Below are 14,044 nucleotides of genomic sequence, written 5' to 3'. Positions count from 1 at the left end.
AGTTTAAAACTATAAATAAAAATCCCATAGGAAAAAACAAAAAGGTAGTAAAGGTATCAATAGTTACTTGTAGCATTAATAATAAATTTTATAATTATATAATGCATTTTAAATAGGAAATCTCCTTATTCTTTTATTCTTTTGAATTTTAAATGGCTTATATATTTAATATTAATTTTAATGTAAATGCTATGCTTATGAGTAGTAGACAATTCCTCATATGTTAAAAAAAATATATTACCTTAATATATATAGAGTTTAAAGATAAAAATTAAAAAAATAATTAAATATTACAATTTTCATAAATGTCAGTTAAATATATAGCTCATTAGTTTGGTTCAGCTTTTTTAACAATCCAATAACTAACTATGTAAAGAAAATTGTTATTGCTTATTTTAAAATTTAATTATATATTAATAATCTTCTCTTATACATTTGTTTGTAAATAAGATTGTATCACATTATTACTTGTTACGAGGTGTTTTCTGATGAACTATAAAATATTGGCATGAAGTATTCTCTTTTTTTTTTTTGGTAATTATACTTAGGGAAACAATTTTTTGCATGGGAGTGTGGCCTACGCCAGCACTCTCATGTGTCTATCTCTCTCCTCCTTAAAACAAGGAAGCAGAGATGTCTTTTCACATGGGAGGAGAGAGATAGACTCATGGAAGTGCTAGCATAGGCCACACTACCGGACGGAGAACTTTTTCCCTTATACTTATTATAGGACTAATTATTATATATCGATTGTGATTATTTAATAATGTAAATAAAGAGCCAGGGCCTTGCTCATTAACATTTCATAAAGTGTTAGAGCCACAAAAGGCTTCATCAATACAATGAATCTTATCAATTAAGAATATAGGTATTGGTATCGATGTCTGTATCAGTCGGGTCCAATACAATTATCAATACAGATCGATTGGAATTAGGTCGTACGTATCAGGCTGATATTGAGCATAATTTTCAAAAAGTTTCATTTTTTCGATGATATACTTAAAACCATGGATCCTGCTCTAATAGGAGGAAGATCCCATTAAAAAAAAATAAAATAAAATTTGAGATTGCATAATAACCTTGCCTGCCTCCAACATTTTCCTAATAATTATTAAACCTAGCTAGCAATATAATTATTACTAAATGCTAAGCAAAATGACAAGGAAAAGGCCCACTTAATGGATCAAAAGCATATATTAAAGGGATCCAAGCAGAGATAAATGTTAGGAAAAGAAAAGGGGAAGAATGGCCTGATTAAGATGATTATAAGTTGGGTTTAGAAAGACATACCTTAATTTTAATAAATTTTAACTATGAAGATCCTGCGTTCTTTCTTTCTCTATTGTTCTCTTGTTTCTATTGAAAGCAAGGATAGAAGCTAATAAAATTGAAAGACACACAAGTAAGAACTTGGAAGAACCACACACACACACACATAGAGAGAGAAAGAGAGAGAGAGAGGAGAGACCCACCTCTCACAAGGTGTTGGGAGGTTGGAAGGACCAATAGCTATAGCATTTTGGGGAAGGTTGTGTATAGATCGAGAACAGCTCCTGAGTGAATGCAATCTTTCTCTTCTCTGCATAACTGGAAAAGGTGTCAAAGTGATGAGAGAATGAGCAGTAGGAGGATGGAGATCTGATGCCAAAAGGGGTTTTGTTTAGAGATATGCATATGATTCTGTATATATATCTCTAAAATGGGGAATTGATGATGAGAATGGATGGATATTAAAAGGAAAATGATGGATCCCAAATAAGCACCAAAACCCATACAGCTTCCACGAAATTTCGTTTTGAAATGACACAATTCCAATTCATGTCAACTTCTACTAATTCCCAAGACATTGACACGATCGAATTAAGCAATCTGAATCAGATTCAATTTTCAATGGAAGACAATATATCATATGGGCTAAGAGAGAGAGAGAGAGAGAAATAATTGTTTTGTGTTAAAGCAGCAATCCTTCACCCAGCTCACCCAACCAACCACCGCTAAGAATAGTAGTAGTAGTAGTAGTAAGGTTACGTAGGTATCCAGACTTTGCAATAAGTAGAATTTTTTTAATTTTTTTTTGTAATTAGGAACTTTTATATATATTTTACTTTTACTTTTTAGAAGGGGGGAATAGGGAGGGAGAAAGGGGAAAATTATCAATTTCAATTCCCTGTAGCTCGGCAGTGCGGCAGTGCTAGTGTGGATGTCTAACATGTGGCAGCTCGGATATTTAACAGTCCGAGCTCATTGACTATGTTGAGCTTAGACTGTTGGATGTCCAAGCTGCCACATGTTGGACATCCACAGTAGCACTGCCGCACTGCCGAGCTATAGGGAATTGGAGAGGATAATAATCCGGGAGAAAGGTACCATCTAGGAGATTCGAACTCAAGACCTCCTGGTGAGCATGGTCATGGGCAATAAGTAATTGTTTTGTGTTAAAGCAGAAAGATATAACGCAAGTACATTCAATTTGGTTCCTCTACGATCGGACAGCCGAATGACCATTGTGCGGCCTCACACAGGCAGGGCATGGATCCCACATGGATAGGAATTCAGATCTTCTACGACGCAACTACCCTAGTGGCATGAGCGACGCAGACACAGCCGCATGCACAATGACCACCTTACCCCCGCTCGGGCAAGGCACTCAGGCAGTGGTAAGGCAATCATTATGCATGCGGTTGTGTCTGCGCTGCTTAGGCCGCTAGGGCAGTTGTACCATAGAGGATCTGAATTGCCCGAACAAGATGCTCAGATAGTAGGTGGGGCAGTCATTTCACCTCCGCTTGTGTGAGGCCGCACAATGACCGCTCAGTTGCCTAGCCGTAGAGGATCAGGATCTCGGATGATCACTTATCCATACTTGTATGCTTCACATAAGATAAAATAGACATGTTTCATGTCACTTATATAAAGGCAAAAAGAACATATACCCATATGTGTAACACTCTTGTACACGAAGCAATCCCTCCACAATGTCGGATACTGATACGTCACTGTCATCCTATCCATACCATCACTTCACCATATGTCGTATGTGTAACTTACACTATGCTACATGAAGCATTACCTCCACATACTGATCCGTCACTGTCAATATCCATACCGATACCGTTGTCAAACCGGATCGATTCAAGAGGCTGGCTCAGGTTCTCGTACGGACTTGAGCCGCACAGATGAATTTTTATATATTTTTTATGTTGTTGGGGGATCCTAGAGTAGATGAGGATATATTCAGGGACTCAGAGAATTTTTTTTTTATATATTTTTTATGTTGTTGGGTAAAAGGGTTGAAAACCCTAAACTAGATGAGTAATAGGAGGTCTTAAACTCCAAACCTTTGTTTTTTTTTTGTTTTTAGGGTGCAGAAGCCCGCAAAACCCCCTCAGGGAGGGGGAAACCTAATTGGGAACTAGACTTTACTACATTAGATTCAAACCAGCTATGCTAGCAATTGTTTTCAAATCCATGACATGAATGACTTGTAAATATTTCTCCCATTCTTAATTTTAAATTTCACGAGGTAGAGGACCTGACGTTAGGATGGATACATGGCTTGAGGTATCGCTATTGTATCGTTCGTATCAGGGGATACATACCTATTTTGCAAGTGTGACAGATTCAAATATCGTGTCGATGCCAAGTAGGTAAAATTGCACAGGCACAGGTAAAATGGTCAAAAAAACTCATTTTTTAAAAAAAATCAAGGATCGGCAAATCCATGCCAATACCAATCCAATAGGTTGACAGCTACCCATTCCACCGTGCACTAAAACCATGGATGGATAAGAAAATGTTAATTATGTCACTAATGATAGTGAAATTTATGAAGCGATGGAAACGCTTGTCACTATTATGTCCTAAGCGAGTTCAAATATGCTACCCAAATGGGGACGAGTGGGGACAAATCTGAACCCTCCATGGGGGTGTGAGACCCACGTCTCATGGAGGGGTCAGATCTGTCCCCACCCTTCCCCATGTGGGTAGTTGATCCGGATTGGTCCTAAGCAGGGGCCAGGGGTGGGGAGTTAGGGTTTCGTGTCCGTCTCTACCCACCCGCCCTGTGAACTCATGTCGGTTCCACTTCCACCCTCCCATTCCAGAATCGGATCATTTCATCCAAACCCGAATCGGTGACCATAAATGATAAAACCCAATTCCCAACTTTTTCCCTAGTATAGTACCTGGGATTTTAAATCCCAACTTTTTGGTCTTGTTGATCGGTTGAACACCCTAAGGTGTTCCCTCGTCACTTTGACTCTCCAGTGAGTGTGGAACAATTGGCTTAAAAAATCTTTCATCAAAAAAAAAAAAAAAAATTTGGCTTAAAAAATCGAATCGATTTCAGAATTGAATTGAGTCGGTGGATTTCAAATGCAGATGGAACATATCCTCATTTTGTAATAAGAAAAAAAGATGGAGCCTACTGGAGGAAGAGGAGAAGAAAAGAAGGGTAGCGATGCAAAGATTGGCCCTTGAGTACAAAGGCAGAAGGGAGCTTGACTGAACCATAGGAGTTTTCCATCTGAAAATTGTTCTGTCCTATCAGCCGTATCTATGTTTGTAGGCTGCCGGCATAAAGCGAGGATTGCAACTGCAACAAGATCCACTATTGGCCAAACCATCCCCTTGAAGCTCGAAGACGAATAAAGAGAGATCTCCATCTACTTCAGGCAAATATTATCTTCTCTTTTGAATTTATTGGCTATTGAATCATTTGGGCCACATCGACGGAACGGTTTTACATACACTTACAGCTTTCGCAAATTCGGAGGCTTTCTCTTATAGCTCTATTTTCTCTGACTTGACTCAACGGTTACAGTATCGCTTTCAATGAACTATCAAGAGATTCATACGTTACAACTATACCAGGCCATATAAGGTTAATTCAGGATCAAAAACCCCGTTCTTTTTTTTTTTTCATTCAAAACAAACAGATCCATATTGTGTCGGTCGATCGACGTATTAAGCAAAGTATAAAAACCCAGAATCAGGAATCAGATATTGAAATTGGCTCCATTGATTCTGGCCTTTATGTAAGCCGAATGCAAAGTGTTGAGATTGATACATTACTTCTTCGACTTGGGCCTTACAATCAATGGTTCCACCCCTTCTCACCACCTACTGCAATTAAACACCGCAACCACCATTCGTCAGAGAAAAAACGAAAAAGAGGTGGAAGCTGTTTTTGCACACCCAAGACCCCTCAAAGGAAGGCTCATGCAAGAGGTTGAAAAACACCTCAGAACTGTAATCTGAAGCAGTAACCACCAAACCCAAACAGGATCATTTCAGAAACAATTTGAATCAAAAGGAGTCACTGCTATCAACATTTGTTTAAGTGAAGGCTATACATTTCATGTTACTGGAAATTACATCACTTTGAAAGAAAACAGTAAATTCCTTTACAGGATATTGGTCGAGATCAAATTCACAACTATCGAAACAGATTCATATCAGCTGCAACATGCTCCACTCTGAGCAACAGTTCCATCTCGACCTCCTGCTGGCCCTTGTGGTCGGCCATACCCAACCTTGATGCCAGATGACTATCACCATAAAAAAGATGATCAGATACAAGGCCTTGTTCTATTTAATATTTTACATGCAAAGGAAATTCCTTAGACCAAGCAGGAAGAATCTGCCATCCCTGCCTGGGACTTTCGACATTTCATTCCAGGGGAGCATTTGAATCTAATATCTGAGGGTTCCCAACTAGGCTAAACTTGAACTGATAACATTATAGACATTTTTGTTTGACTGGTAGCCTATGATCGGGTCAATTGTTCCTAGACGGTTGGTCAAGTAGGATACATTGGATGGTAGATTCTGTTATTCTATTATCCATCCAGATGCAACGGTAAGGTTGCTCCATTGCAACCTAGTGGCTACTGGTTGTGGGTTTGAGTAGGGAAACAGCCTCTCTGCAAAGCGGGGGTAATGATGCGTACATTATGACCGTCCCCAGACCCCACAATGGTGGGAGCCTTGTGCACAGGGTACGCCCCTTTATTGTGCATGCAGAGACTTGGTCACATGCATGCACCGGATATGTGTGTGTTTTGTGCGTGCTTGCATTCAGACACATGTTTCCATGTATGTTTCTGCATGTGTACATGCACATGTGTGTGTAAATTATGACTTTAATGCATCGCTCTGGAGTTAGAATCTAGTCAATCTACAGTATAGAAACTTTTCAAAATGCAGTAAATCTTGTGATCAGTGGGAGTTCCACCAAAGAAGAATATTTTACCTCATTTGATACATCAAACACGCCTTCTTGTATCTTCTGAAGTATCTTTGCGGCAGTGTTTATGAAGGCCTGGATTTTGTTCCCCTTTATCAGTATTATAACATTACAAGTATAGTGGTGAAAAGGGACATAAGGTTATAACTTGTCAAGCAAAACTATGGAACACCAAGACAACAATACATGGAAAGGATGAACTAGGGTTTAGGTGCATCACCTCCTCGACATTTTGGGCTGTTCTTGCTGATGCCTCCATGAATATAAGCCCATTTTCCTTTGCAAATTGTTCCCCTTCCTCTTTGCTAACGGCCCTCCGATGGGCAAGATCACACTTGTTCCCAATGAGCATGATTGTCATGTTGGGATTGGCATGCTGTCGGGCATCCTCAAGCCAGCTTGCTAGATGATTAAATGTCTCCCTCCTGGATAAGAAGGATTGAATATACCCTTGTTCAGTTGGAGACATCAACAAAAAACCCACCAATCTGACACTTCCACCACATATATGCTTACCTGGTTATATCATAAACCAGTAGCGCTCCAGCTGCTCCTCTGTAATAGGACCTAGTGATGGATCTGAATGATTCCTGACCAGCCTGAGAAAAGGTCCCAGATTCTTGATTTAGATTGATTTTCATAATATTTTTCAAGTTTCTATGCCATCCAATATCCAATATTTGCGGAAGAAACATATTTCATAAGCAAATACAGAATTAAAGGTTCATCATATTCAGCTCCTCAAACTTTAGCATGCTACCTTTGGAATCTTCTTCTAAAAAGATATTTCTCACAGGACAACTGTCAATTTAGTTAGCACTACTACTTGTCCTGCTAGATGACCTAAGGCGTTGGAGGGGGTGCTTAGGCAAGAAGCAAACCCGCCTAGGTGTGCATTAATGACCAAATGTAATATAACAATGTTAAAAAACAAAGGTGTACCCAGTGTACGAGGCTCCCGCCACTATGGGGTCTGGGGAGGGTCATAATATAGCAATGTTAATTTTATATAATTATTATATTTATATGCAACATAGAATTCATATCAATGCAATATGATGATAGTTATACTAGTGATGGGCTAATATGAAAAAAAACCAACATATAATAAACAAAGCATATGATATAATATAAGCATATTCATAAAAAAAGAAAGCAATAAACATAAATCAATTTAAACTCATGAAGTGTCAACAAGGCGTGTTGTCGCCTTAGACCCAAGAAAAGAGCCATACTTGTTACTAGTTCTAAGCTATGCATGTTTTTCCTTACCACTTCTCCTAGAGTCATTTTAGTCCTACCCCTGGCTCTTTTAGCTCCTTCAATCTGGATCAAATCACCCCTCCGTACTGGAGCATTAAAAGGCCTCTGTTGCACATATCCATGCAACCTCAAACGACTTTCTCGCAACTTATAATGTATCAGAGCTACTCCTAAATTGGCTCTAATTTGTTCATTCCTTATTTTATCTTTTCTCAACATCCTCATTTCAGCTACACTAAGTTTGTTTATATGTTGTTTCTTCACTGCCCAATATTCAGCTCCATACATCATAATTGGTCATATAACTGACCTAGAAAATTTTCCTTTTTGAGTTTTAAAGGAATACGCCGACCACACAACACTACAGGAGCACCTCTCCACTTCATTGACCCTATTCTAATTCTTTGTATAACGTCATCCTCTATATCTCCTTCTTTATTTATGATTGAACCTAGGTACCTAAAATTTTCACTTTGCGGTATCTCCCTATCATCAATTTTCACCACCTCACGTTCACCCTTCCATTTCATCCACCCTAAAGCAGGTTTGATGCTAAAAAAGGGCATACCCAGTACACAAAGCTTCCGCCACTGTGCAGTCTAGGGAGGGTCATAATGTATGCAGCCTTACCCCTGCTTCGCATAAGGCTTACTGCTAACCTTTTTAGTACACTACTATATTTGGAGTACTTAATGCCATGTTGCAATACCACAATTGCATACTGTAGTTGCTAAATGTCTTCATTAGTTTATATGAAAATAAGAACACACCTAGATTTTATACACAAATAGTGGATGTAGGTAACTATTAATTTGCTGATTACTTAGAAATTACACACAATTGTTATGTCTGGTATGTATGGTATGTCTATACAACCAGTTGGCACTTGACAGATCCATATAAGCCAAGTTCTGTATCCTAAGCTTGTTCTGACTCCTAGATGCTTACCCTCACATGGCACTCACAACCATGCCTATATGGAGATATTTCATCATAAGAAATCATAACTTTGTTAGATGTCTTGAAGCAAATGCCATTTCATGCAAATTAAAACAGCAAACGAAACCTGTGGGAAGCTTGCGAGGAACCCTGTCCAGTTCAGGATAACGAAGGCCAAGAGAAGCAGTATATGAATCCTTGTATACATTCAAGGATAAATGTGAGAATACCATCACGACATATATCCCAATTTCTAGCCTACTAAATTGATGCGGTTGTCGATAACAGGGTAACAAGCTAGGCCTCATCTAAAGGTTTTGATGCAGATCACATCCCTTGGAAGAAGAATCTTCGGATTTAGGTTTGGTTCAGTTTTTTGGGTCAAGTTGAACCCGTGATTCAATAAGTTAGGCCCAAATTTAAGTCCCCAATGGGTCATGGGCTAAGTAATTTTAGTTTTCTATTGTAACAGCCCATTCTACAAGCTCAAATAATAGTGATTTAAGGCTTTATACGGGATTAAACAGTTAGTTTCTAATTCCAGGTAATGAATTTAAGTAGAAGTTTCTAATTGTTTTTACTTTCTATTTTGCATGTAATAGCTATGGATCTTGTAGAAGGATTCCATCCTAGTTTCTATTTTCTTTGTAATAGCTAAAGAACCTTTCTAGAAGGATTCTTTTTTAGTGTTTGGTAGGCAGCCAAGTAGCAAGGAGAGTTTTTATTATTGTAATCAGTTCATTGGTTATTATAAATAAGGAGCAAAGGGCACACTAGCACACAGCTTTGGATGTTTTGACAAACCAGCTCTGTGAGTGTGTGGAGTGTGGTGAATCAGTCACAGCCCTTGTGGTGAAGCAAGTGGCAACCCAAGCTGGTGAATCCTTGGTTTGGGACTGGTGGTAAAACCTTTATCATTTTCTTTTCTCTTTCTTCCTTTACTGTTCTGCAGACATTCCAGCAGCTATTCACTCTCTACCGAGGGCTTTTCCTGGGTAATTTCTAAAATTATTTTGTGTTTTAAAATTACTTTATTGTTGTTCTCATATTTCATTCCATCTTCTATTAATTTATATACTGTTTCAGGTATTGCAATAGGAGTTATTTCCATTATTTAAGCCTGAAGTTCAATCTCTATTTTCAGAACATCTAACCATCAGATTGGACTAAGTTTTGGTTATGTTAACCCCTATCCTCTCTACTCCACTCGCCCCAAACCTGGGAGCCATCGAACTGATAGATTGGAAGTCATTCCAGTTCTCTGTACTTTCTATTTTCTGTCCACGTTTGTTTCTTCTAATCTAACCATTAGTTCCTTTTGATATTTTAACTACTTTCTTCACCCCATTAGAACCTCTATAATATATTAATTCCAGCCTCATCGGTTTGCCATTTGCAAGTTCTATTCACTTCAAGTTTCTGCCATATTTCTCAGCTTTAGGTTCACTGAGTTTCTGGTTTTCATGGGTTTGCCAGTGTTTGTTATTTCAGTCTAGCAAACCTCATCAGGTATCAGAGCTTTCCTCCCATTTCTCAGGATTGACAGATATAGATTGGGAGAAATATAAAAAGATAACAATACAAATCAAAGAAACTCCATCACATGTTATTAGAATTTAATGAAATCTAAACAACTGAATAACATGGTGAAATAAAACTGCAAATTCAGAATAATTACATCTCTTGCAAAACAAGGGGGCCAAGTGACACCCAAGCCTAACACTTTATCACTAAATTGATCATAACTTCCCTAATAAACTTATGGTCGTAACATATTTGCCTTGTTAAAATGTAACTCAATAAACTTTCAAATGGCACCAAAATCATAGTAAACAAGATTGACATCCCGAAAAAAAAAGTTGACCAAAAGAAAATGATGGAAATGACCCACACAGTGATTTATAACTCAAAAAGAAAGTTGTACATGCAGCCCTTTGCATAGACAACTTTCCCTGAGATAAATATGGACTTTCTGACAAGAAACACCATTTGTTTGAAGCAGGAAATGCTCCTGCATCACAACCTAAAACGCATGAGGTCATAGGCTGATAGCATATAAGGCTAGAATGAGAAATTAATGAAATTTATAACATGCGGAGAGCAAGATCATCAGGTTTTGTGTCTGGACTCATTGACTCCTTGTCACATTGGTCTTCCAGGGGCACCTTGTTGCCTAGAGAACACCTTGACATAATGGCCTTATGGCACCAATAGCAACGGAATACATAATCAGGGGTGATGCCCTACGATCCTAATAAGGAAGAATGCAATATCCAACACCAACAATTGTAGATAGAACAGGAGTTCTTCGTCAAGGATATGTTCAGATGATCAGTCTCATTCATAGGAGTTATTTTCTCCCTAATTGGTGTACTATTTCTTGGAAATGATAATCCATCAGACACCATTAGAAAATAGGGAATTGTAAAAATTCTTCTTTAGTTTGCTAGGGCATTGTCAAAATTCTTCTTTAGATTTGCTTGGGCATCTGATATTATCGGTGATACATTAGCTGTCCTTCACAGATGGGCCAGGTGATCCGGTAGGGGAGAGAAGAGGAAATCTTTGAAGAATTTTCTCCTGTGTCTTTTGTTGAAGAGCATATTTGAAGGTGAATCAAGACATGCAAGCAATTTGTGAGAATATGATGACATTGATTGATAGAGTTAAGTATTTCACAAGAGAATGGATGATGTGGGATACCAAAAACAACATAAACTAGTACAGGATCATGGATTTAAGGACTAAGAGAAATGTGACGTAAAATTTATAAGGAAAAATAGTACGAGAATCAGCTGAATTTGCTCATCTGTCTTTTGTTGAAGAGCATATTGGAAGAAAAATCATGACATTCAAGGAAATTTCGAAGAATATGAAGAAATTGATTGACTGAGTTATCTTTTTCACAAGAGGGTGGACGATATAGGAACCTAAATACATAAGCAAATACGAAATCATGGAATTAAAAGACTAAGGTACATAAAATTTAAGATGTATAAGGAAAAAATATTAGCTGTTTAGGACAAACAGGACTGAAAATTAGGGTTTTACTTTGGAGACAAAATTTAGATTTTAGGAACTTTACAGGCAAATGGGAAAGTTAGGTAGAGAATCAACTAAGGTTCAAAGGTAAATATCCCCCCCCCCCCCAACCCACGGTGAAGAAATATGTCCAAGGATATATATAAATCAAAACAAAATATAAAGAAAATTAGGGGGAATAAAGAAACAGGAAGGCAAGGACAGGCTCCAAGCAAATCCACCAATAGAGCTGTCGGAATCCACTACACATGATAATAATAAGAGTTTACTTCAAAGTCCAGGAATCCAATCAAAAAGGGGGGGGGGGGGGGGAATGTGCTGTTCTTTTCCTTATTTTCATGTAGTCCCATTACTTGTCAGGAGACAAGGAAATATTGAACAAAGAAAAAATTATCTTTGCCCTAACAAATGCTAAATGAATCCCCTCCCACTCACTTCCAGGGGAAAAAAACACAAACATAAACCCCACAACTCCAACTATGAAAAAACCAGCTACACTTCTCCTTCCCTAGCCTCAGAAGATAACAAGCCTACCTATATAATTCTATCATCTTCCCCTTCCTCTTCATCTATATCTCCTGGCCATGAATTACCCCCAAGTTTACTGTTTTCCACTGCCTAAAGTTGGGCATATAGCTGTTATAACTCTATGTCAGATAGGGAAGCCTTGCTAAATTACAGATCAATAATAAAGTATTATGCAAAACTAGCAAAACTAACAACTTCAAAAAGTTAAATTCCTTCCTCGAATACGTATGCCCGTATATTGTTTTTGCCATTGGTGATTAATAAAAAATAGTAGCTCGTCAACAGTCTTCATCTGATTATTAAAATCAAAGTACGCAGGTACGATTGGTCCTTAACAAATCACAAGTCAAAACACCATATATGAGACGTGCTACGCTTAATGTAATATCCATTAAGCATATAGTTTATAACTCATGGTTGTCACAGAGCAATCGAAGGAGATAGGGACTGAAACCAACATACAAAGAGACAGAACAGATACTGACCGTGTCCCAAATCTGGAGCTTAATAGGCCTGCCATCGATTGTGACCATCCGAGCACCAAACTCGACGCCAATAGTAAGATCATGGACAGGCTGGAATCTCTTGTCCGTGAATTGCAACAGAAGACAAGATTTACCCACACCTGCAACTCCGAATTTAACAGGAAACATCAAGGGTCTCTCAAAATAGAGCTCCCACATCGAATATCGGGAATAGGGTTTTCATCATCACTTCAAAAGGCGAGAATACAAAAAAAAAAAAAAAAAACTGTACCTGTGTCTCCGATGATTATGTATTTGAAGAGGTAATCGTAAGACATGTCTAACGAAGAACGAAGCGAGAAGGAAACAATTTATGAATCCGAGTGTGGCGATTTCGGAGGTGAACAAAAGTGGGCAGGTGAGGAGGTATGGATAATGGGATTAGTAGCCGAGAGGAGGAGCCCTCACAGCTCTGTGAATTGGACAAACGGGAAGGAAGAGAGAAGGGTAACTTCAGGGCTAAGAACACAAAAGAAGGATACGCTTTCCGCTTATCTGCTAGCGAACATGACGACTGTGATAAAATTGAAAAGGGTATATTTGTCATTTCATAATTGAAAATAAAATTAACACTGCGATAATGTTTCATATTATCTACATGTGCTTAACGTGTAAGAGATATCGGTTTAAAGTCTAATCATGAGTTTTAAATTTGAATAGAATTTTGGATGTGGCAATGCGTTTTGGGAATAGATTTTGCATTTGAAGTTTGAACGCATTCTAAAAATCCAATTCTTTTCTATCATATAAAATATATTTTAAGAACTAAAAACTATTTCAAGAATAAATATCAAACACAACCTTACAAATGGCATGATTATTGACCAATATGGAGAGCTGAACTCGCCAACTACTCATTGAATGGGCTTTAAATATATCTAATTTAGACACACTGTGTGTGAAATGATCATCGCACTCTTAAGGATTTTCGTCTTTTCATAAGAGTGTAGTGGTCATTTCATGCGACCATGCATTCGACATAAGGATCACACACCACACGCGACCAGATAGCTCCCTTCGCTTGGAATATTCTGACACAATTCACATATGGGTGGCAAAGTATAACAAGAGAAGATTAAGAATCACTCATCGATTCTTATTAAAAGGAAAATAAATAATGACTACAAGTTTTTCTACGTTGGAACACGTAAACGGATTCCATACGTCCACTTATAAGATATGTCTTTGTCTTTGGACTGTCCATGTCTCAAAGTTAGACAAGGTTTTGGTTTTCCAATAGGGAGATTAAGGAAAGAATATTTTCAACCACTATTTAGATCTACGGGGTAGCTGATCGATGGAGCTAAAGTTACATGGATGGATAGACTCCAAGGTTTCTTGCTAGAATATTAAATTTCAATTCATACAAGTTTGCCCATTATAATAAAATAAGGAATTGAAATTTTGGGACTATCGATGAGGTGCATAGGATTTATGGTAAAGAATGTCAGATGGGAGTATAAACGATTGAGTTTAATGTTGAAATTTGACATGTGGTGTA

General features: G+C 38.0%; 1 protein-coding gene across 1 annotated transcript; it reads right to left on the bottom strand.

The window, feature by feature from the left end:
- Nucleotides 1-5,301: 5,301 nt before the first annotated feature.
- On the bottom strand, nt 5,302-12,888 carry LOC122651396 (ras-related protein RABB1b). The gene is made up of 6 exons (XM_043844775.1): nt 12,776-12,888; nt 12,505-12,644; nt 6,764-6,846; nt 6,468-6,672; nt 6,254-6,322; nt 5,302-5,549 (listed from the first exon to the last, which is right to left on the bottom strand). The coding sequence occupies exons 1-6, from the start codon at nt 12,819-12,821 to the stop codon at nt 5,457-5,459; spliced, it is 636 nt and encodes a 211-aa protein (XP_043700710.1). The 5' UTR covers nt 12,822-12,888; the 3' UTR covers nt 5,302-5,456.
- Nucleotides 12,889-14,044: the final 1,156 nt, after the last annotated feature.

The sequence above is a fragment of the Telopea speciosissima genome, chromosome 2, assembly GCF_018873765.1.
Source record: "Telopea speciosissima isolate NSW1024214 ecotype Mountain lineage chromosome 2, Tspe_v1, whole genome shotgun sequence".
NCBI lineage: Eukaryota > Viridiplantae > Streptophyta > Magnoliopsida > Proteales > Proteaceae > Telopea > Telopea speciosissima.
This window is presented reverse-complemented; position numbering and strand designations above follow the sequence as displayed.